Source organism: Chaetura pelagica, unplaced genomic scaffold, assembly GCF_000747805.2.
Source record: "Chaetura pelagica isolate M959 unplaced genomic scaffold, ChaPel_1.0 scaffold205, whole genome shotgun sequence".
Lineage (NCBI taxonomy): Eukaryota > Metazoa > Chordata > Aves > Apodiformes > Apodidae > Chaetura > Chaetura pelagica.
In genome coordinates, this window is record NW_009953318.1 from 1,098,301 (window position 1) to 1,119,774 (window position 21,474).

Here is a 21,474-nt window from a genome sequence, read left to right on the forward strand (position 1 = left end):
GTTACACCTAGCTAAAGAAGTGAAGGATTCATCATCTCAAGTCTAGTATTTTGACCAAAGATTTGAATTCAAGAAGAGTAAAAAAAGGGACATTAAGGCACAATACTTTTTTATGTTTGTTCAGTAAGGCACTGCTTCAGCATCTTTGAAATTCAGAAGGCATTTTACATTTTAACCATTGCATAGTTTTATGCACAAAGAGCCAGAGGAAAACTGGTGAGAAAGGAGAAATCAAATACAGTGAAGAAAATGCTTACAGCTTCTGCATCTACAGCCTTGGTGACATAAAGTGCATATCAAAACCCAAAGCCAGCTTACAGATACGGAATTGCTTGCATTCAGAACTTAGCTCTAATGCCAAACCTGCATTCACCTAAGTATGTAATTGTGTTTAATGTACGCCTCTGTAAAACCCACACATACAAAATCCTGAAAGAAAGCTTAACCCTCACTTTTTTTTTTTGCCACTTCTACAGGAAACTATGCCCCAGACACCAATATTTTCCAGCATGCTTGGTTCCAGTTGTAGTGGACAAGTGCAGCCAGACATGGGAGAGAGATGTGTGGACCCTGTTTATCAGGATGGGAACCTTGTTTCTGGATCACTGGAGGCCTTGATAGAGCGCCTGGTGCCCACCATGGACTATTACCCAGATGTAAGTAGCCACTGAACATGTTTTTTTTCTTCCTGTGGTTTTCCTGCATTAGTATCTGAATTGGAGACATTCCACCTCCATATGATTCAAGATTAACATGTAGGCTAAAGATGCATTTCTTTAGTGAATGAATATTACAAGTAAAAGATGTTGTTTAATGGAGATATTCTCCTTTCTGTTTTTAAATCAGAACACTTGTTGGCAAGATAAAGCTGTGCTGAACCCAAGTGGATGCCTTAAGAACTAATTAAAAGCAGCATTACCCACAGAATTTTCAATCTCTCTTAAGCTGCTTTAGCTCTAATGCAGCCAAGATGGACTATTACCAGCTCCTACCTAGGGAAGCAAACCTGGAATCAGTTGTATTTTTTTCCCCTTAATTTTCTACACATCTCCTAGTTAGGCCATCAGAAGAAAAAAAAAAAAGAAAAAGATGAAAATGCTTTCTTTCTCAAGACATTTTACTGGGCCAGCACTGTAATAATGTATATTCCTGAGCCTGAAAATTATTTTGCAACTGATTAAACATTCTCTGCACAGTCCCCTGAATGAAATAGTACTTTTAACTCAAGGGCATGCAATAAGATTCTGAACCTAGGATATCATTAAGATATAATTTTATCGGTTAAAATGACCTTTGTACCCATTATTGAAAGATGTAACTTAAACAAGATACCAAAGATGAGAGAGACTTTATAGCATATATTTCATTTGAGCTCTGAACAAGTGGCAGCTATAGCAGAAACATGTCAGCTCTTCATAAAGACTAACAAGGGGGCAAAAAATGGCAGTCACTATAAACTTATGTTCAATATAATGCTTACAGTAGTGGGCTGTGTTTTATCTTGTGTGTTTCTCAGTCTAATTCATGTAGAATTTTTTACTGTGGTTTCATATCAGTCATAGGCAAGTCCCTCCAAGCTCCCATGTATACACTACCCACCTTCACAATTGCCATGCATGGAAAAGGGTCTCCCTCCATAGTTCTGTAGGCATAAGCAGCAGAATTGCCATCAATCATCAGTAGAAGATTAAAAAAAGCAAACCAGTACATTTTACTATTCCAGCACACTACCTTTGACAGATGCTGACTTCGTACCAAGTCCTTTATAAGACACAGAGGGATAACCATTGTTAGACATTAAGTCTCTGCTCCCCGCCCCCAAATACATATTGTAGCACAGATGCAAAAGCAAGCAGCAGGTGAAGCTGTTAAGGAGTATCAGTGGAATAGCTTTATACTGCTGTAATTAAACCTCCCAAGGAGTCAGTTCCTTGTCTTTTATGTGGTACTAGAATATAATTACTTGCTGCTTGGATTTCTGGACTGTAGCTAAGTTTAAGTAGCTGCTAATGCATATCCTTTATTGTAGCTTGTAACACAGGATCTAATATAACACAGCTACTCTGAAAATGGTTCCATAACATGAGTATTACTTAAGAGGTCAACAGCTTATTTTGGAATGCTGCTAGTTTCTAAGCTGCTGTTCCATACCCTGTGCAAGAGCATTGCAAACCAAGCAGTCACAGAGCCTACCCTGTGAGGCTGCAGTTTAAATAGGCAGCAAGCTGACAGCTGAGATACAACAGAAGCAATCAAGGGAACTCTGGGAAAAAGAGATGGAAAACGGCATTAAACCAAATTTGTCTCCTCTACAACAGGACACATTATGTTAGTTAAATCAGATCACCTAATGTAGCTGAAGGAATTAATTATAAACTGAGTAGATAAATAACCTTTGAACAGCATAAAAAGGGAGCTGTACTAGAATCCTCTTAAAACCAAAATTTTCAGTTTCAGTTCAGTTGCATATTTGTACTTCATGCTCATTTTTCTTTTTAGGGAAGTTGCCACAGAAGGTTAGAGTGATAGCCATTTACACTGATATCCTCTCAGAAGAATAGCCAATACTGTATGTTCAAGAGAAAGGTAAACAAACCTCTCAGTCAAGTGTCTCTGGCTACACACACCAAGAAAGGCAGCAAGGCATCACCAACTAATTTGCATCAAGAAAAGCTATTGGTAACATTAGTGGATATTGGCTTAGTTTCGGAGCGAACCATCTGTAAATTCCAAGACACATCCAAATTATTGGATTAGTACATCTGAGCACAATACTTAGAAGGCGTTCTGCCTGTGTAGACATGAAACTAAAGCTCACAGCAACCTTCCAGACAGAAAAAGGGAATGGGGGAGAAAGCAAACACTGTATCTTTCTGTGCTGGTAGAGGCAAATCAAAAATAACATTTGCCATGTTGGCAGAACACAAGACAGGCAAGGGAGGATGGGAAAGATAAGGGCCTACATTTGTGTACTGCTCTTTTGAGGCTTATTTGTGTACAGGGACTTGCTCAGCACATAGAAAAATGTATACTCATGAGACAGAGGAGTTCGGGAGGTTAGGAATGGAATGTACCCATCTGCAACCCTTGTGCCCAAGCAAGAAAATGTTTCAAGAAAATATTTCACAAACAAGAAATTCCAGAACAAGCAGTGAGGTCACAAAGAAGTTGATTTTTGTTGTGGTTTTTTTTTTAGCTCTTCAACAAGACATCAGTGCATTCTTGGGTCAGAGAGTAACAACTCCTTCTTTAGTCTTGTGTGCTCTTGCTTTTTTTCTTTTTTTATATGTAATTCAGTTCATCTCTTAGCAACAACTTTAGGCACTAAAGGAATTTAGCTTCTTATTCTATTCTAAAGCACAAGCCCTTTTTGTGTCAGCTTATATTGTTCCAAGAGCAGAAAGGATTTTTTTTTTGCCTCTACTCCCAAATACCTGTCACTTTTGTAGGATAAATTGAGTTTAACTTTCAATCTAAGAGCTTATAGAAACATTTTTTAATAATTCTCTGTCAAACCTACTAGCTTCTCAATTCCATTTCCTTCTCCAAACAATCTTCTTGAGGATTTGGGGACAGCCTCCAAGAGTGTGTAGGTTTCTACACAGTTAAAACATTTAGCCTATATGTGTATAATAGTACAGGTGCAACAAATCACAGAAAACCTTGATCTAGAAAAGGCATATGACAGTAGTATAAAGTATCCTCTATCCAAAACAACTGTGTTCCTAACCCTAAGACCTACCACTAAACTAAAAGGTATGGCTTAGTTCAGCCTGAATTTTCTTAATTTGATAGGGAATGGCTGTTACCAGAGAGATGGGAGACAATATTGCTGTCAGACATGTAACTTCTAAATTGATTCTTAAATTGCAGTTACTCCTTGCCTATGCCAGCATAAGCAATAAAAGTATCGTTCCCCCCCATAATTAGATACCAGTATATTGTAAACCACTGTATCTTGATTGACCATGATAGGACAATTTTATTTTCCAAAGTACTGAACCTATTTTCAGTTGACTTAAAAAATGTTACAAAAATATACCAGATAAGTTTTGTAAGTAATAACAATTTTTTTTCTAAAACCTAGTAGTCTAGAGCTGTCTGAAAAAGCATTGCATGGGTCCAGTAGACCTGTTGCTGATTACAGAGAGACATCAGCAAGCATAAATGGAAAGTATGCACTTTTATGGTCACGTAACTTCCTGTATCTTGCCACTTGAGCACTTTTTGGAACATCATAAAAAATATTATCAAAGAAACCAAATAAAAGCACAAGTCATCTGGGTTACACTTTTCTTACAGTATAACGTTAGGGAAATGATACTCTGAGTGGGCCTTTTTCAGAGTCACCTTGCAGAAACCCTCTCCCACATCACAAACTTCCACCAAGAAGACCAACACTAGAATTACTACAAGAAGCAAAATTACATCTTTCCTTAAAAGAATGTGTTCCAACTTATCAGAGCAAAGGTCACGGGCAGGACAGCATGGCTTAAGTTGTGGTTCCCCACTACTTACATGTACAGGCATCTTTCAGACAGGCTTCTAAACTGCCAAAATTAAGAACATGAGGAATGGACAAAAGTATTAGAGTTTTTTGTTTTGGGTTTGGTTGGGTTTTTTTAATCCCTGTCCCTTGCAAATGCATAATAGGGTGTAAGTGAGGGCTGCTTCATATATCCAGAACAAAAATTTTCACACAGCCCAGTGACAGCAGACACACCCAACAGCTAAATTCCTTTCCCAGATAGTCAGGACATACAGTTCTAAGGACAACACTGATAGAAATGAGCACAGACATTAGCTACAAAAAACAGAGGATAACTAGCCATAATTTAAAATACATAGCCAAAAAAACCTCAACCCCAAAACCTCCCAGAAAATCTCACGACCCAGTGCTGTTCTTTCTCACGCTTTCATTCTGACTGGGGAGCGCATACCAGTTCATTTTCATACCGGGAATCATTCCTACCCACATAAAGATCTGATAAGTGTCCCATAACAGAACCAAGTCTCATTGGTGAATCAGCTTAGCTCTTCAGCCTAATTTAAGTGTCCATAACACACCCCATATACAGTACTAGACCATTTAATGAGCTTCTCCAAAGCTATCACGATCTCATCAGCTGCTTCCAGATTAATATGTAAGAGTTACCCTGATTTTTTTTTAATTAATGAACTTCAATTTTTTTGTTGTTGTACATGTAAAATAAACTCTGGAGATTCTGCAGAGAGACATAAAATACCAAACAGAAGCGCAGCTTAAATTTTCTCAGTGTACACTTGTGTGGGGTGTTTGCAACCATGCCAGCAAAAAAGGTGGCCATGTTCTGGGTCCTGTCAGTATCCTGGACACCTGCTCCAAGTCACTGAGAGCCTGACTGTTAGGTGGCCCCAGCTGTCCATCCTCTGGAAGCACTACTCAAGAACCTGACCAAAACTGTTGATCCAGTTAACCCTTCTCCTCCTCTCTTCCTCTATTCATAAACCATAGACAAGGCAAAGACTACAGATTAATTCCAGTTTTGGTTGTACAGAATTAAGGCTATTCCTAATTTAGTACATGAACCCCAGTGCAAATAGGATCTTAAAATCAGAATCAGAATAATTAAAAAACTTCTGCAGTAGCCTGCTCCATTCTGTGCTTTCATTAGCTTCTCCACAAGCTCAAGACAGAGTTGGATGTTTAACAGACATAGGCTTAATCTATTGTGTTCACTCACTCTCAAAACATCATGACTTTCAGTTAATTTTATTCATTTTGTAAACAAACAAACACCAAAACTCACCTTTTTTCCCCCTTCTGGTATTTGGAGGTTTTTAGTGCTAAATTTGTACTATACAGCACACTGCTAGTAAAGAAGTGGAAACATTTTTCATTAATAGCACATTTTATTGTTATTAGAGAGAAAAACCCCATAACCTTTTTATAGTCCTAAAGATACCATTATTGTTCAACTACAGGTGTATTTTAGAGACTGCAAGCAGTAGAATTTGTTAGCTAATAGCCGAGTTACCATATTTTAGACAACTGGTCCTAAGTTTTTTATGTCTTAGTTTACTTGCCCAGTCCAAGGTGATATACATGTACATTGACTATTTATACGCACACCCGCCTGTGGCCTGCCAAATCATATTTCTGAAAACATGGTGCAGTGTAACAGTACACACTGCAAACATAACAAAGCTTAATTGAAATCTATTGTCAAGGAGCTCCCCTACAATTTCCCAATTCTAAATTTTGTCAGAAAGCCTAAGGGAAAAACAAGTGTTTATGAGATGCTACTGTCATGACTCAGGCAATTACGTTCAAATACAGAAGCCAAGTTTCAAACACTGAAGCAAGACTAGGCCATGAAAGCATTCTCACTTTAACTAAACTGTCCAAAGCTTGGACATGCAATGCATTACAAATTTTAAAATACAAATGGAGAGGCTATTTCTAATGAGAAATAATAACTGTTGGCATCTATTGGCAGTGTCCATACTCAAGGCAACTCTGAAACAGGCCCCGAATAAGTAAAGTCAAGCATAAAACTAAATTATTGTCATATGGCCACAATCTAAGTTAAAGCTTGTGTCAGTGATTGTGGGAAAATGGAACCAAAAAAACCCCACCATACATGAAAAAATTACAGCTGTGGTTTGGAATACACATGAAGCAGTTTTCTGCAGCTCAGTAAAAACAACCAAAGGAAACAAATCAGCACAAATAGTGCTGTTCAACAGACATAACACCCAACATTGGACATAATTTAAATTGTCTTTTTGGTGAGTAATAACTGGTTAGGCATATGAAATTAGTAATTTTAAAGGGAAATAAGTTATAAATCTGAAAACACCAAGTTAACACTTGAAGCCTACAGCATTTCCTTTTAACTTAACTAGAAAAGACCATCACTACTCTGGAAACAGGAAAAATTATGAAGAAGTCAAAATAAAGGAAAGTTACATTTGTGGTTTATGGAATATTTTTTCCAAGGAAGACATTATTTTTGCTCAAGTTATTCAACCTTGGTTTTTTTCCCCTATCTGCTTTCCACAGAGGACTTACATCTTCACTTTCCTGTTGAGCTCACGAGTCTTCATTCACCCACACGAGCTCCTGGCTAAAGTGGGACAGATCTGCATTAAACAGAAGCAGCAACTAGAAACAGGGACTGAGGCAGAAAAGGTAAATGAACCATTATGTTCTTCAGTTAGCCGTGCTGCTGTTATTTCCTACTCTCTCCTCATCATAAAGCTGATTAGATTGATACAGAATAAGTTGAAATTGTAATTGGTGCATGTTACCAGACGCACTTTTACTTACATCTTTTTACTTGAAGCACTGTTCCTTCTTTGCTAGCCACAGACATGGGTTATGTACTGCTTCACCAGCTGGATACAGTGGTGGAAAATATAACTTTGCTCATGAATGCACTGCTGCGCACTGCAGCAATGTGTATCTGCCACGAAACCTGCCCAGCAAGTTGCTTTGCACTTCTGGGCTTTCACCGAGTTAAGTCTTTCTGGATTCTGATTCCCCTTCCTATCACACTCACCATCCTATTAGACCTGAGTAGGTTGATGGTTGGGTGTTTTAAATTGGTGCAACAGTAAATCTGAAAGTTACGTCTCCAGAAAATTAAAGGGTGTACTACTTTAAATGGTAGCCTGCGCTGACACGTTGTCATGCAGTTTTACTACAGCCGACTAAACTAAACTGGGTCAGTTTATGATATGCACTTGAATCAAAGTCTCACCTTTATGGAAGGTGTGCATTGAAGGGCTCTTGACCAAAAATTAAGTACCAGAATAGTCCAAGTTGGTATGCAAGCAAAAGCAACAAACAAGGATGAAATCGGCAAGTATTTGAAGACCTCAGTTGCTCAAATCCTGCGCACGTTACAGATCCATTCTTCTGTGTGAGAAACTACATGCTCACAGTCCCAGTCTTCAGCATATTGATAGTCCCATTTTGTTGTACCAGGACTCTTAACTGGAGCACAAAAGGCAACCCTGGGGTTTGGCAGTTCACAGTTTTTGACAGCAAAACTGACCTAAGGGCTTCTTTCTCCCTTACTGTTCCTGGGCTGCAGTCTCATATTATGTCATGAAATTAATCCACAGGAAAAACTAACTGCTTGGTGCAAAATTACTTTCATCTCTATCCATGACCCAAGCTACTCACCTAATAGGTATATAACTTGTCATGTGGGTGCTGGGGAATCCAAGGGGTCAGGAAGGAATGTGCAAGAAGCACTGCATCCAGCTTCGTACACAGGTGATAACCCATCCCCACTGCCAAACTAGTGACTGAGCCACCTCAAACTGATGCTCCGTGAATTGTAGTGGTTCCTCAGTGACATGTAGCTAAACAACAGAGATGGGAACTTGCAAGAGATGCTGGGACCATCTGAAACATTAATTGGGTAGAGCTTATCTGCAGACATACAAAGAGGTAGACTACTGTCAGAATCTAGTGTCAAAATACGTATGTGAAATACCTGGATTTAAAAACAATGAGATGCAGGATGAAACTTTTATGAATAACAATACACTTAGGAGATTTCAAAGTGAAAACAGTATCTGGGGACTAAATCACCTGGCTGTTTAAAGACACTAATAGTGAAGTAGCAGTATTTTGGCTTTTCAGCAGATGTGTTAAAAAAACATGGCTTCCACATTGAAATGAAGTAGCATTACATCTTAGCAACAGAATATAAAATAGACCAGCTCATATTCCAAACACCTTCTGCTTACAATTTGGAAATGGGTCTACAGGAACACTAACAAACAGAAGGGTGACAATAAAGCATCAGTGTTTGGGAAGCTGCTTTAACTTACTTGCTTTGCTGGTTGCTCTTCCTACTAGACCCTTGATTCCTTCCTACCCCCTTAATATAAACTGCAATTTTTTCCTGCCCACTAGATACAAAATTCTTGGAAAACACTACATAAACTTCTGACATCACTCTCAAATGACTGCTTTACTATTCTCTACTGCAAGCACCTGTATGTTTTACAGAACAATTTGGCCACTAGCATTTGCAAACATTTGTTTTGCTATCTGGCAACAAATAAATGCTCATTTCACATGCAGCACAGAAATTCTCGGCTCGAGGCACTCTGTGTATTCAGTCATAACCCACTAAGGTATCATCAGCTACCAGCACCTTCTAATTAAGTGCTCTGTAGCAGGAAATGGCTGGCAAAAGTAGTTAAAGCAGCTCTGATAATTTCTGATATCAGATTTGCATAAGCACGTGAGAAGCTGGCTGACTTGTGGCCTGCATAGCATGTGAGCTGAAAAAATGGCAAGGAGCCAGGTTTTGAACTTATGCACCACAATACTTGTCACTCCTCGGTTTTTGACATCGCTGGCTAGCCAGAAGAGTCCTACAGAAAACTACCCAAAGAAAAGTGAATTAAAAAAAAAACACTCTGAGATGACTTGGACTGCACTTAAGAGTCCTTTTGGCCCGTTATAAAAAAGAAGGGTTTCACAGTTTAAGACATCAGTTATAGTACACAAATAAGTAGTTAAGCTTGACTACAAAGGATGAAATTTAACTCTCCATAAGTGCATTAGACATTAGCAAACCACAAAGAAGACTGTCACAGAAAAGGGAACTTGTATAGCACTGTTCAGTGGAAAACTGTTGTTAAAACTGCAGTGCAATATTTCTGCAGCTTGAGGGTATTTTTTAAACAAAAAAGTTAAAGTAAGAAATGGAAAGCATAAGTTAGTTTCCATTAAGCTTGTATTGCCTGTCTTGAAATACACAAGTACCTTCAAAAATTTATTTTCCTTGATTTTTGTTGCTAGCAAATTCTCCCTTTTTCAAAAACAGAAACCAAAACAATACTTGCAATCATGTAATTATCATTAAACCTTCCTCTCCTACAAGCACAGCACTGCTATTGCCCTCCTTTCTAATTGGTAGCTGTTTCTCTATACTTGTCTCATGAAGAACAATAGTGAAGTCAATAGAAATATTTTTCTTCTCAAAGAAAATATTTATAGGATGAGTGTTTCTACTGACTCCAGAAGTGGAAGGTCACATCTGGAATAGGACTACAGAAGAAGTAGGTTGGTAGGTTTATAGCAATCATGACAAAAACTAAAGTGTGCGCTGCTACTCACATTATCTGTGTGATTTCTGTGTAGGTTATCATGAATGATGTGACCAAGCCTGTCAGTATGCTTTGGAATTCAGAGCACACATGAAATGGGAGTCTCGTGTTTAGTGACATGGACAATTTTTAGTGTTGCTCTCAGAAAGCACACCTTATTTTCAATAGCATTAAAAGCATCTGATAAAACATTAAGGTTTTTTATACCTGAATATTAATTACATGAAGAGTAATACGGTTTGCAGTTGGTCTTGCCACAGATGCCTAGCTTTCCATTACAAAGGAAGCAAACCCTAGCAACTCATGAGTAGATGCACAAGATGGGAAGTCAGTGTTCATTTAGTGATGCTTGCTGTGGCCTACGGAAGGATTGTGGAACTTTCCTGCCTCGTTTTGCAGTTTCAAAAGTTAAAAAGAAAGAACAGTCAGACTAATGAATACCAAAAAACAATTCTGTAGCAGCTTTTGCAAAATTAAAGTGGAGCAGGCACATACCTGTTAACTTTAATTGAAAAAGCACACTGACTGGCTAATTTTCTATCATCACCTACAGATTGTTCTTCTAACAATGTCAGGCTCCATGCATTTCCTAGCAAAGAAGTATAAATAGTCTTTTGCCCAGGGGAGACAAGAATGGAAGTTTGAAGGACAGACAGCTATAATCCGAAACTGTCCCTCACTATTCAGAAATACCTTGAAGCTAGGCTCCACAGGAGTGGCACTGACAGAGACTGCTTTGCATGAATGCCTGCTCCTGGCACAGAGAAGAGGGCTTTTCTTTTTGCCCTCACTATCCAACTATTCTGCACTTCTCTTGCTAGGAGGATCAATTAAATGCTATCAAGGAAAGACAGCTAGGAAAAGCATGCATGCAGCAGTGTGCAGTTCTGAAAAAGAAATGTAACAAAATTCCCTTCAGACTTGCAAGGAGCACTGGCTCATTTTCAGACTGAGGATTCAAGATTGCATGGTTTAACTTCCATGTTTTTATGAATCATTATTAATATTCTCACTGTCTGTATACCATCGAAATGCAAAAAAGTACAAAAAATTAGCCTGATTCGGTTAACTTTTGGTTTTGATTAAATAAACTGGAATATACTATGATCAGATGATGTTTTGGCAAGGAGTTCCTACCAATTCTTGGAAGATGTTCTTTAGTTCTCTTAAAAGAAAAAACACTCATTTCCCATAGTGACACGCACATGCTAAGTCACCTTCTGTAACCCCGAAGCAGCTGATGGAGAACAGGATGAGGAAGCTCATGGTGTATGGGGAGAGGGAACTCCTCTGTAGTGGGGCTTCTGTAGTTGATGCAAGTGTGGAGGTAAACACGAATGAAAGCTTCCTTTTTTTCCTCAGTGCATCACAAGTTGAGTGAGAGTATAAATATAATCGGAATCAAGTCTTCTTGTTAACTGTGTTCTTAGCACTCACACTCCCAAAATTCCCATGGATTTACTGGTGCTGCTCTCTTGCTGTGATAGTGGAGTAATATGAACCCAGTTGAGGTTTAACAGATGAAAAGCCTTAATAGATTCATGGGTAACAGAAACTAAGAAAATAGCTCTCCCTCCCTTTCTGTGCTTGATAGCTTCTTGAACAAGGGCCAATACTTTTTATTTTCAAAGTCTATTTTGATTTAGATGTCATGGAGAGAACACACACATCATTCCTGTCATTCTTTTAATGTACAGCTCAGTCTGGAGGCTCTGATAATTTCTGAAGAACAAAAATGCTTTTGTGAACGTTTCTCATGAAAGATGTGCGGTAGAGTTCTGCAGTTTGTATGCATTTGCATTCCAACACTAAGGTACTACTACATCAGATGGCATAAATGAGCTCAAGTATCATTGACTTCAAATAAGTCACTTGGACTATTGTGTCATCTTCCTGACTTTATACAACCAACCTTGACAATAGCTTCAAAGTGTTTGGTAAAAGACATTACCAACCTATCGCGAAAGGAGGCTAAACCATAATGTTTAGAAATCTGGCTCACAGTCAAATATGTTCTTTTTTTATCCCCTTCACCTACTAGTAATGCCAAGTATTTTCAAGGGTGTCTAGTTTTATGTGAGCTTTCATCAACTAATTTACTCTGCAGTTAGAAAGGTCTGTGGTCAATAATCAACTGTTTCTTTCCAGACAAAGCTAAAATCCTTCGCTGCCAAAATAATTCAGCTCCTGAAGGAATGGACTGAAACTTTCCCCTACGATTTCCAAGATGAAAAATCCATGAAAGAGTTGAAGGAGATTGCTCACAGGATCACACAATGTGATGAGGTAGGCTTGGGAGGAGAAAAACCATTACATGGGAAAGCAGTATTTGTCAACCTTGATATATAGGTCATCATACTATATAAAAAGCCTTGGTCCTACATGCAGTATTTTCTAAATGGACTTCAGCAGCAATTGCTGAGCTGTCAGGGAGACTGCAGGACATGGGCTGAGCTATTAACTTAACAGTCCATTAGCAGAAGCTGTCTTTACATCATCAAGTGTAAGAGGAAGAGAAAAAATTGTCAGTGTAAAAAATGGATGTGGTGCAGGAGAAAAGAAAGAACAGCAACTATAATGGCACAATATGGTTAACTTTCATAATTAATTACACACCATGCTTTGTACCTTGTTACTACTCTGACAAGACCTATCAACTAATTGTATCAAATGTACTCTTGCTCAACGTGGAGATGTGTATTACTTAGTAGTTCATTCCTAGCTCCTAGCAATAATCAGCAACAGCTCTGTTGCTCTGTTTCACATGACATGCGCAGTATTTTGTCTAAGGAAGTTGGATTTGAGCTCTGATAACTAGTCAATCACCAGTCTTAACAGATCCAAGAGTTTCTAGCCTATGAAGAAAACCAGACCTCACTTAAGACTTTTCTAAAACAAACAGATAAAACAAATTAAAATAAAGCAAGGTCTGTTAGTTTTCTGGGGTTTTTTGTTTGTTTGTTTTTGGGGGAGGGTTGTTCTCACACACACACACACTCAAAGCCTGCACTCTTTTTCTCCTGGAGAAAGTCACTAACTACCAAGAACAGTAAGGGCATTATGTGAAAAGTGTTTGTATGAATTTGAGGGCATCTATAGAAGTAGAAGCTTCTTTTTAAACCCACAACTTCAAGATATTTTTGAGAACAATTAGCAGGAAATGGGAAGACAATTGTGCTTTTGTTGATTCAGGTACAAAGAAAATGAAGAATAACAAGTTTGGCAGCACTGCATGAATCAGTGACAGGACACAACACAATTAGGTGTTACCAAGTTGTCAAAAGGAAGTATGCTGGTTTTGTTGCAGAGCTGTTCTCCTGGATTCTACCATGAAAATACCACTGCCTTAGCAGCAGAAGCAAAGGGAACAGGATTATAATATGCCTTCTATTCCCTTTGTAGACAAAGGTGAAGAGGCATATGCTAGTGAAGATACCACTGTGAAAGGGGACTTGGCAGAGGTTTTATTTAGTGTCTGTATCTAAATACTTGAAATATTACTTTGAACTAGAAGTTGTGGCTTTTCTTTCTTTCTCCTTCTCTTCCCTCACACTCTGTTAAGTATGAGTAAGTTGTCATTTGAGAAAAACATCTTCATGGAGTGGCTCAGTGCTCTGATGTCTGAGGCATCTGATGACATCCATTAATTACAGCATCACCATATTTATCTCCTTAACAAGGTTACAAGTCAAGTTTGATCAGTAAAGAGCTATGCCACATCTGACCCCTAGGAAACATAATTTGACCCTGATAAAAAGCAACTCCTGCTCTCAGTATTTGTTGCCACAAGAAATTATCGATACTATGCTTCAGAGTAAGGGATTGAGGTAATGGTTTGGGGTTTTATTTTGTATTTGAAAAATTTTTCCAAATCCACTTAGGGCACTATTCTCCATATATAGCAAGTAAACTAAGAACTTGGCCAAAGCAGTCAGGTGCTTGTCCTAGGGGAATCAAGACAGCACACCAAATAGCTATAGCTACAGCAAAGGCTGCACCCAAATGAAGTGTAAATGTCTGAACTAAAATGTTTGAAATAAAATTATTGTACATTCGCTGGCTTATTTTCCAAAGGTGTTAGAACATTTAGGGTAAGACCAGTAATGACAGAAAACTGCCAACATGCTAAGGGCATTTCCCTAAGTATCATTAAGACTCTAGTAAATTCACAATAGGTTAAGTAAGTCATAGTTTTTAATGTCACTGCAGTTTGTTGTTTTCATATAATATCTTCAATACTTTCACCTGCCTTCAAGTTTGATTCTCTATAATCCATATCTAGGAAAGTCTGCCTCCTCCCAGACACATGGGTAGGTCAAACATAGTGGCTGAAGTTAATGATCCACAATAGAAAGCTCAGGATACTAGAGAGCAGAATTAGCAGTTTCAGTCCCCACACCACACTCCCTTACTATTTCTGAACACTTGTGGCACAATATCTGAAATGGTTCCAGCCAGCTGCTGTTCTGCAGTAATCCAGTTGTCTCATCAAGATGAGCTACACTGCCTTCAGCTTTTCATTTGATTTCACTTGGGAGTCAGATTATTGCCTTGTAAAGCAACATTCTGACACTCTTATTACTTAATTATAGCATGCAATATACAAGTATTTGGTAGTCATAGTCTCTCACATCTGCTACATAATTTCAGTCATCACTGCACATTAGTGGCTTCTTTGAACAATCACAGATTCATTGCAGTTCTTTCTACTGCATCTAGTTGACTGGTAGAAACCGACACATCAGGTTGTAAACTAACTTAACCTTGTGGCTAACTTCAAGAAAAATAATTTGCATGAAAGCAAGAGAACAGTCATGTAGGAAGGAGGAGTAGGACTGTCTGGAAGAATCAGTTTTTCTATTAGCAGAAGAACAGGGTTGGAGAACCTGGGTCATTTAAAGCAATAACAAGAGGGATGGAGAAACAGGAATGTGAGGAAGTTAGCTTCTTGGGGTTGACCTCAGAGAAATGTCTATATGACACAAACAGTCAATAGCATAAAGAATTCAGCTTGCCTTAGTTATCAAAACACTGAGCAGATGGATTGCATTTCTGTGGCTTTACCAGTATGTATCTTTATAGCTCCTACGTTTAAAATCTCCACCTGATGAACTGAAAAAAACATTTTAGTTGTCCAAAAGCATGATGTATATTGTACTTTTACCTATAAATCTTTGGATGCCATAGTTGTTCAAAGCCAAGCCAGAATATTCATAGGTATATTGTTGGATATAATGTGAATTCCCCAGATTCTGCCTGGGCCAGACAGACTTGATGGTTAGTGAGTCTGATCAGAATTAGAAATAACTTTTTGGCACTTGGTACGTGGGGGATGCAAGAAGCCTTGTGCAAGCAACTACCTTTCACTATGCTCTACTCACTTCAGAGCTGATGCCTTTGAAGTGGGGTACCAGCCAAAAAACTGTCAAAAGGAGCAGACCAGCCAAATACGTGAAACAGAATTAGGAAGGCAGGCAGGCATAACACCATCATTATGAAGTTGTGTGTTAGGATAAGTTAATTTGTCACAGGATAATCAGCTGAGGTAAGATGAAAGAAAAATTGATACTAGACATTTATTTTTCATCATTCAGAAATTCTTGGATGGTCTAAGTCTGCAGGAGCTACATGTTTTCAGCAGTCATTGTTTCTGCTTTTTGCTTAGGAAAATGGAACAGTGAAAAAAATCATTAGCCAGATGACACAGAATCTCCTGATGGCCCTCTCTACACGGAGTCAGTACCAGGAAATCAGAGAGAAATTCCGGCAACCTGTTACTGACAAAGGCACCATCCTCAAAACCAAGCCACAGTCAACTCAAAAGGACATCCTGAGTGTGTGCTGTGACCCTCTGGTCTTAGCACAGCAGCTGACCTATATTGAACTGGTGAGACATGAATTTGTGTGAATTATTTTGTTTTCCATTTACTAAATATTAATGCACTAATCAATATGAACTTTGCTATGGCTTCACTGAAAGACCTGTATGTTTTGATCAAAAATAACACATAATGAACAAGACCAAGTACACTGATGAAAACACCTCACACCCCTATACTGTAAAAAGATGAAAGTTATCAAAATGCTCTCATAACTTTGGCCTTACTGATGTGTTTTTCACTGAACTCCCTGTTGGTCTGTACAGTGACACTCTCATCTCTCAAAACACAGGAAAGGGTGAGCAACATTTACCCAGAGGACCTGATGCAGATCGTTAGCCACATGGACTCCCTGGATAATCACAAGGTATAAGAAGGGGTGTGGAGGGAAAAATAAAGAATACACAGGGTAAAAAACCTCCATGATTCGAGTATACCCTATGCAAGAAAGGCTGACACCTTCTAATCTCCTTTAAGCTCCCTCAAGTAATAATCCAACAAGATTTTACCACGACATGAAAAGGAAGTTTATCTTCTGGTGTGTTGACTGTATCATGATAGAGGAGATATAGGATAGGATTAACAAGTGGCTCGTTCTCTTACAGTGCCGAGGTGATGTGACCAAAACCTATAATTTGGAAGCCTATGACAATTGGTTCAATTGTCTTAGCATGCTGGTGGCTACAGAGATTTGTCGGGTAGGTATATTAATGGTCTAAGAGATTCCAACATTAGCAGTTGTGCAGTGAAATGGAATTCATGTGGGATTTGAGTTAGGAGCCCTTTTGGATTTCTTTTATTTTAAATATATCCATAAAATCTCAACGATACGAGTCTTTAAACACAGATTTACCCAGAAACAGCTTCCCTTACACTTCGTTTAGATATCATTAACACTGGCATATTAGTATTTGTTGTAGAAAAATCAAAAATACACTTTCTTCAGAAGACTGGAAAGAGAGTAGAGTATGGGAGAGGTGAAAAGAAACCAAAACAAAACAGATAATACTAATTTAAAAGGGACAAAGTTGATGGCTTTTGGAAACTGTTTGAGGACAGTGCTGTATATTAATTTTGTTTTACTATTTATAAAAGAAACTGCAACACATATTTAACATGACTTGCTAGATCCTTTGTATGTTTGCATGAGTGGAAATTTCTAAATCAATACCTGCTCTCAAGAGGCGATTTAAGAGTATACACATTTAAATGAGAAAATCAGAACATAGAAGTTGTTTTTTTTCTGACATGTTACATGCTCTTGGTCTTAAGTCTGTCCACTGCTTTCCCCCCTTGTTCAGAGATTTAAATTTTTTGTGTAAATTTTGATAACAGCCTTGTGTTATCTTCCTTTTCCAGTAACAGGAAATTTCTGAAAGTATCCAGCTTGTTTATATGTTCCCTAAGACATTGAACTTTATGTGCAAACAAAAATACACATTCCTCCACAACTGGACAACTGATAGTAGCTCAAATTACTTCTGCTATTTTATTAAAATTAATCTTAACTAAATACCCCCAGGCCTATGTCATAAGAAGGTACAGCTGGATAAAGCCCTGAAATTTCTATTCCATCAACCTATTACAGTGCCTTTGACTGAACATCCCATCTAAAATTCAGTCCATACCTTCCTTAACAGATCTTGTTTTTTTCAGGTTGTAAAGAAAAAGCAGCGTACAAGAATGGTGGAATTTTTCATTGATGTGGCAAGAGAATGCTTCAATATCGGAAACTTCAACTCAATGATGGCTATTATCTGTGAGTATCCTTAATAGAAATGACAAAAGGCACTCCATTTTACAACCTGATGGCATGATTATGCTCATAACTGCCAGAAACTGGCTGCCCACATTAGCATGCCAACTTCTGCAGGGGCAGCACGTACCAGTGACAAGATGAACATGTGGGTGTTAGCCACAACTTGTTTGTCAAGCTGAGCTGCCTTCCAAAATGTGTGGTGCTGATGCATAACCACAGAGTGATGTTTGCCCTACATTTCTTCAACTCAGTTGTTTCTTTCTTTGCCCCTGCTCTATCCATTCAGCTGGCATGAACTTGAGTCCTGTGGCACGGCTAAAGAAAACTTGGTCCAAGGTCAAAACAGCCAAATTTGATGTTTTAGAGGTATGTATAAAGTTCAGACTTCATATAGAAATCCACCAAATAGTTTAACTCCCAACCTCTGCTGTGGAATTAGGAAGTCAGAGATCTTTTCTTTAGGTCGTTTCTTCCTAGCATGTTTTCCAATTGAGGTAGTTTTCAGTTAAGTGAATGCCAGTTTGCTACCCTTAAACTAGTTGGAGTTCTCCATCTAGTGGAGATCTGAAAGCAAAACTTAATTGAAATATCATCAGAGACTAGTGAGAGCAACTTAGAATTCTGTTTTTTCTAACACTAACTTATAATTTTCTTTCAGTCTTCCATTAAGCACTGAAGCAAAGCACATTGTAAAGCCAGTATAGAACCCCCCTTTCATACAAGACAGAAATTAGAACAAGCCGAACCCAGATTCCATCAGTGTAACATACACTGTCTTAAAAACTGAAATAAAGGCCCAGCAAATTAATAAAGAATGCACTCTCTCATGGTTAGATTAGAGCTTTTTATACTGAGGAAACGTATCACCTGACTGCCTTTCCCCCCATAAAAACAGCATCACATGGATCCATCCAGCAACTTTTGTAATTACCGCACAGCCCTGCAGGGGGCAGCACAGCGATCTCAGACCGCCAACAGCAACCGAGAGAAAATAGTCATCCCGGTTTTCAACTTGTTCATTAAAGATATCTACTTTCTGCACAAAATACACACGAACCGCTTGCCTAATGGACAGATAAACTTCAAGGTAGGACTCTGCTATTATAGCAACTGTAATACTAGTTAAACATTGTACATTACAAATATTTGCCAGTTTTGAACTTCCAGCTGATTATATCACCAATTAATTCCTTCAGCCTTGCCATGATCAAGACATGAAGCAGTATCATTACCCAGGGGAAATGATTTAACCAGATTTCTGCAAAAGAACTTGCAGTTGCCATGTTTATGTTACATACCCAGCAGATCCACAATTGCACATGCAGAAGAGAATCCATAAAACTGCCGGAATGTAACTGCCTTCAGTCAAAAGATAATTTTAAAGTGTAGTGAAATAGAGATAAAATTTTTACACAAAATGGGAAAGATACACTGCAAAACATAAAATTCACATAAGCAGAACTGATTGGCACAACATTGCTTCATTACCAAAACCAATGAATGAGAAGATTAAGAAAATAAGAATTTCAGAAGCCAAATGCCTCAGCATTAAAAATTACTTAAGTAAATTACTTAAGCAAAGGGAAATATCTTCAAGGAATGTTGTACTCCAAACATTTAAAACAAAGCAAAAAACTTGAAATCAGTAAGCCTAAGAATTTCAGCATATCACATATGACAGCAGACAAAAGCTTACCACTCCTCAGCCCTGCACCTACCTTATGCTAAAAAGGGGTTGGAGGAAGTGGAAAGCAATAAAGAATGGAAAGAAAATTTTCTGTGGAAGCAAGCTGTCATAGCTGATCAAATTGTCATAGATAACTTCACTGTAAATCATCAGCATTAGCTGAGTTAACCTCATTAAGTTAGCTAGTTCCAACTGCTACAGACAACCAGCAGATGGCATTTAGCAGGTATTCAAGGAGGTTTCTGCAGGTTCTGGATTCTGCCTCCCTGACTAATACACATACACGTCCAAAAGATGATGCCTCTCAAAAGTACTTTTCAAGTTTTTTTGCCATTATTAAGGCTGGGTAAGGGGAGGGGGGGCACAAATGCAGTAAATAAACACTGACCAGTTTCACTCTCAGGCTAATTTAAAGATAAAGGATAGAAAACAAGCCAATAGCACTTATTTATTAAGGTTTATTATATAACCGCATGCAGAAGAACAGGTGGCTAGCAGAAATACACTATTCTAAACTTGAGAGGCTGACAACAGATGAGGATCTAGGAGCAAGAGGGGAAGATTAAGGAAGCAGTAAGAAAGGGTAAGGAAGATGACTGAGTAGGGGCTAATAAAAGAAGGTCTATGGATAATAACAAGACTGGGGGACTCTGAAATTCAAACAAAAGAAGATTTGAAAGAAAAAACAATGTTATCTTAATAGTATTATTTTTATTACCTCCTGCAGAAGTTCTGGGAAATTTCAAGACAGATTCATGATTTTCTGACATGGAAGCAGGTTGAATGCCCTTTTGAAAAAGACAAGAAGATACAGAGCTATCTACTCACAGCACCTATTTATAGTGAGGAAGGTAAAATCCTTTACTGAACATTATACTGTCTACCTACTTGTTAAAATGCAAAAAAAATATACAGATGAAAAAAATTAACATGCAAAAAATACTTTATAAGTATGTATTATCACTTCCATATTGGCTTCTAATGAGAATAAACTTCATTAAGAAGTCTGCTGAGTTAAACCTGCTATACTGTAACCTTGAGTTTTGTTGTGGGGTTTGGTTTTTTTTCAGTTAAAGAACCCATGTAGTATCTGATTATTCTTATTTTATTCACTAGCTCTGTTCATTGCATCCTTTGAAAGTGAAGGTCCGGAAAACCACATGGAAAAAGACAGCTGGAAAACACTCAGGTATAGAGCTTCTTCAGAACATGAGTCTTTTTACAGACCTACATAGGCATGTGATCATCAGCTGCCTCCCTCCTTTTTGCATACACAGTGTAAGACCATTTTAGCCCATATAGAAATATTTTTTCTGAAAAAGCCAAATCTAAAAAAAATACCAGGGGTGCAATTTTTATGCATCTTTTCCAGCCAGTTAGTACAGGCTGCAAGATGACTATAGGAGTATGAAGGAGAATATACTTTGTTTAGGCTATAAAATACAGTAAAAGAATCTTACTTTTGTAGCAGTAAAGAGGTGCTATCATGTATCAACACCTTACAAAGCCACAAGGCTTATAAAAGTACAGAATTTTATATGAATAATCTTAATTTGCAGCCTGCTTTTAAGGGAGAAAGTCTCAATGGCTCCTCCTCCCTCTTTGAGAGGGGGAAATACCTCTTCCATGTACATAATTACATCAGTTACTTCAGATGAGATTTCTTGTAAAGCTGAGGCCAAGGCAGAGAGATTTAGATCTTTGTAAATCATGTTCAACATTTAAATTTAACATATCTTTACCAGATAAAGACTGAATTAATAAGTCTGTATGTCCTCAGCTGCTACTGAGCTACATTACAACTGTATGGTCCTAGATGAGACACTGTTTTGAGTATTTCTTGGGAAGCTTTTCAACTCCTACCCCCTACTTGCATTCAGTCTGATGACAGAGGAACGTACGTTATTTGCCTGAACACATCTTAATGGCCTAAAGTAATGTTATGAAGGTTAAATTCTCATTTAAAGCTGGCATCTTTATTGGATTTCATGTATTCCAGTTTACAGCAGCTGAAAATACATCCCTTGAAG

At 38.1% G+C, this 21,474-nt stretch overlaps 1 protein-coding gene across 2 annotated transcripts in view; it reads left to right on the plus strand.

Moving 5' to 3' along the window:
- Positions 1-479: 479 nt before the first annotated feature.
- Positions 480-21,474, plus strand: part of RASGEF1A (RasGEF domain family, member 1A) — a 21,600-nt gene continuing 605 nt past the window's right edge. Inside the window, exons 1-11 of one of the 2 annotated variants that reach the window (XM_009998116.1) lie at positions 480-656; positions 7,046-7,174; positions 12,268-12,405; positions 15,785-16,006; positions 16,291-16,365; positions 16,604-16,696; positions 17,655-17,757; positions 18,044-18,123; positions 18,653-18,844; positions 20,172-20,295; positions 20,561-20,633. In XM_009998116.1, the coding sequence (XP_009996418.1) occupies positions 483-656; positions 7,046-7,174; positions 12,268-12,405; positions 15,785-16,006; positions 16,291-16,365; positions 16,604-16,696; positions 17,655-17,757; positions 18,044-18,123; positions 18,653-18,844; positions 20,172-20,295; positions 20,561-20,633 (1,403 nt within the window). In that variant the 5' untranslated portion in view covers positions 480-482. The remainder of the gene's footprint in view (positions 657-7,045; positions 7,175-12,267; positions 12,406-15,784; positions 16,007-16,290; positions 16,366-16,603; positions 16,697-17,654; positions 17,758-18,043; positions 18,124-18,652; positions 18,845-20,171; positions 20,296-20,560; positions 20,634-21,474) is intronic. The other variant, XM_009998117.1, reaches the window with a different exon arrangement.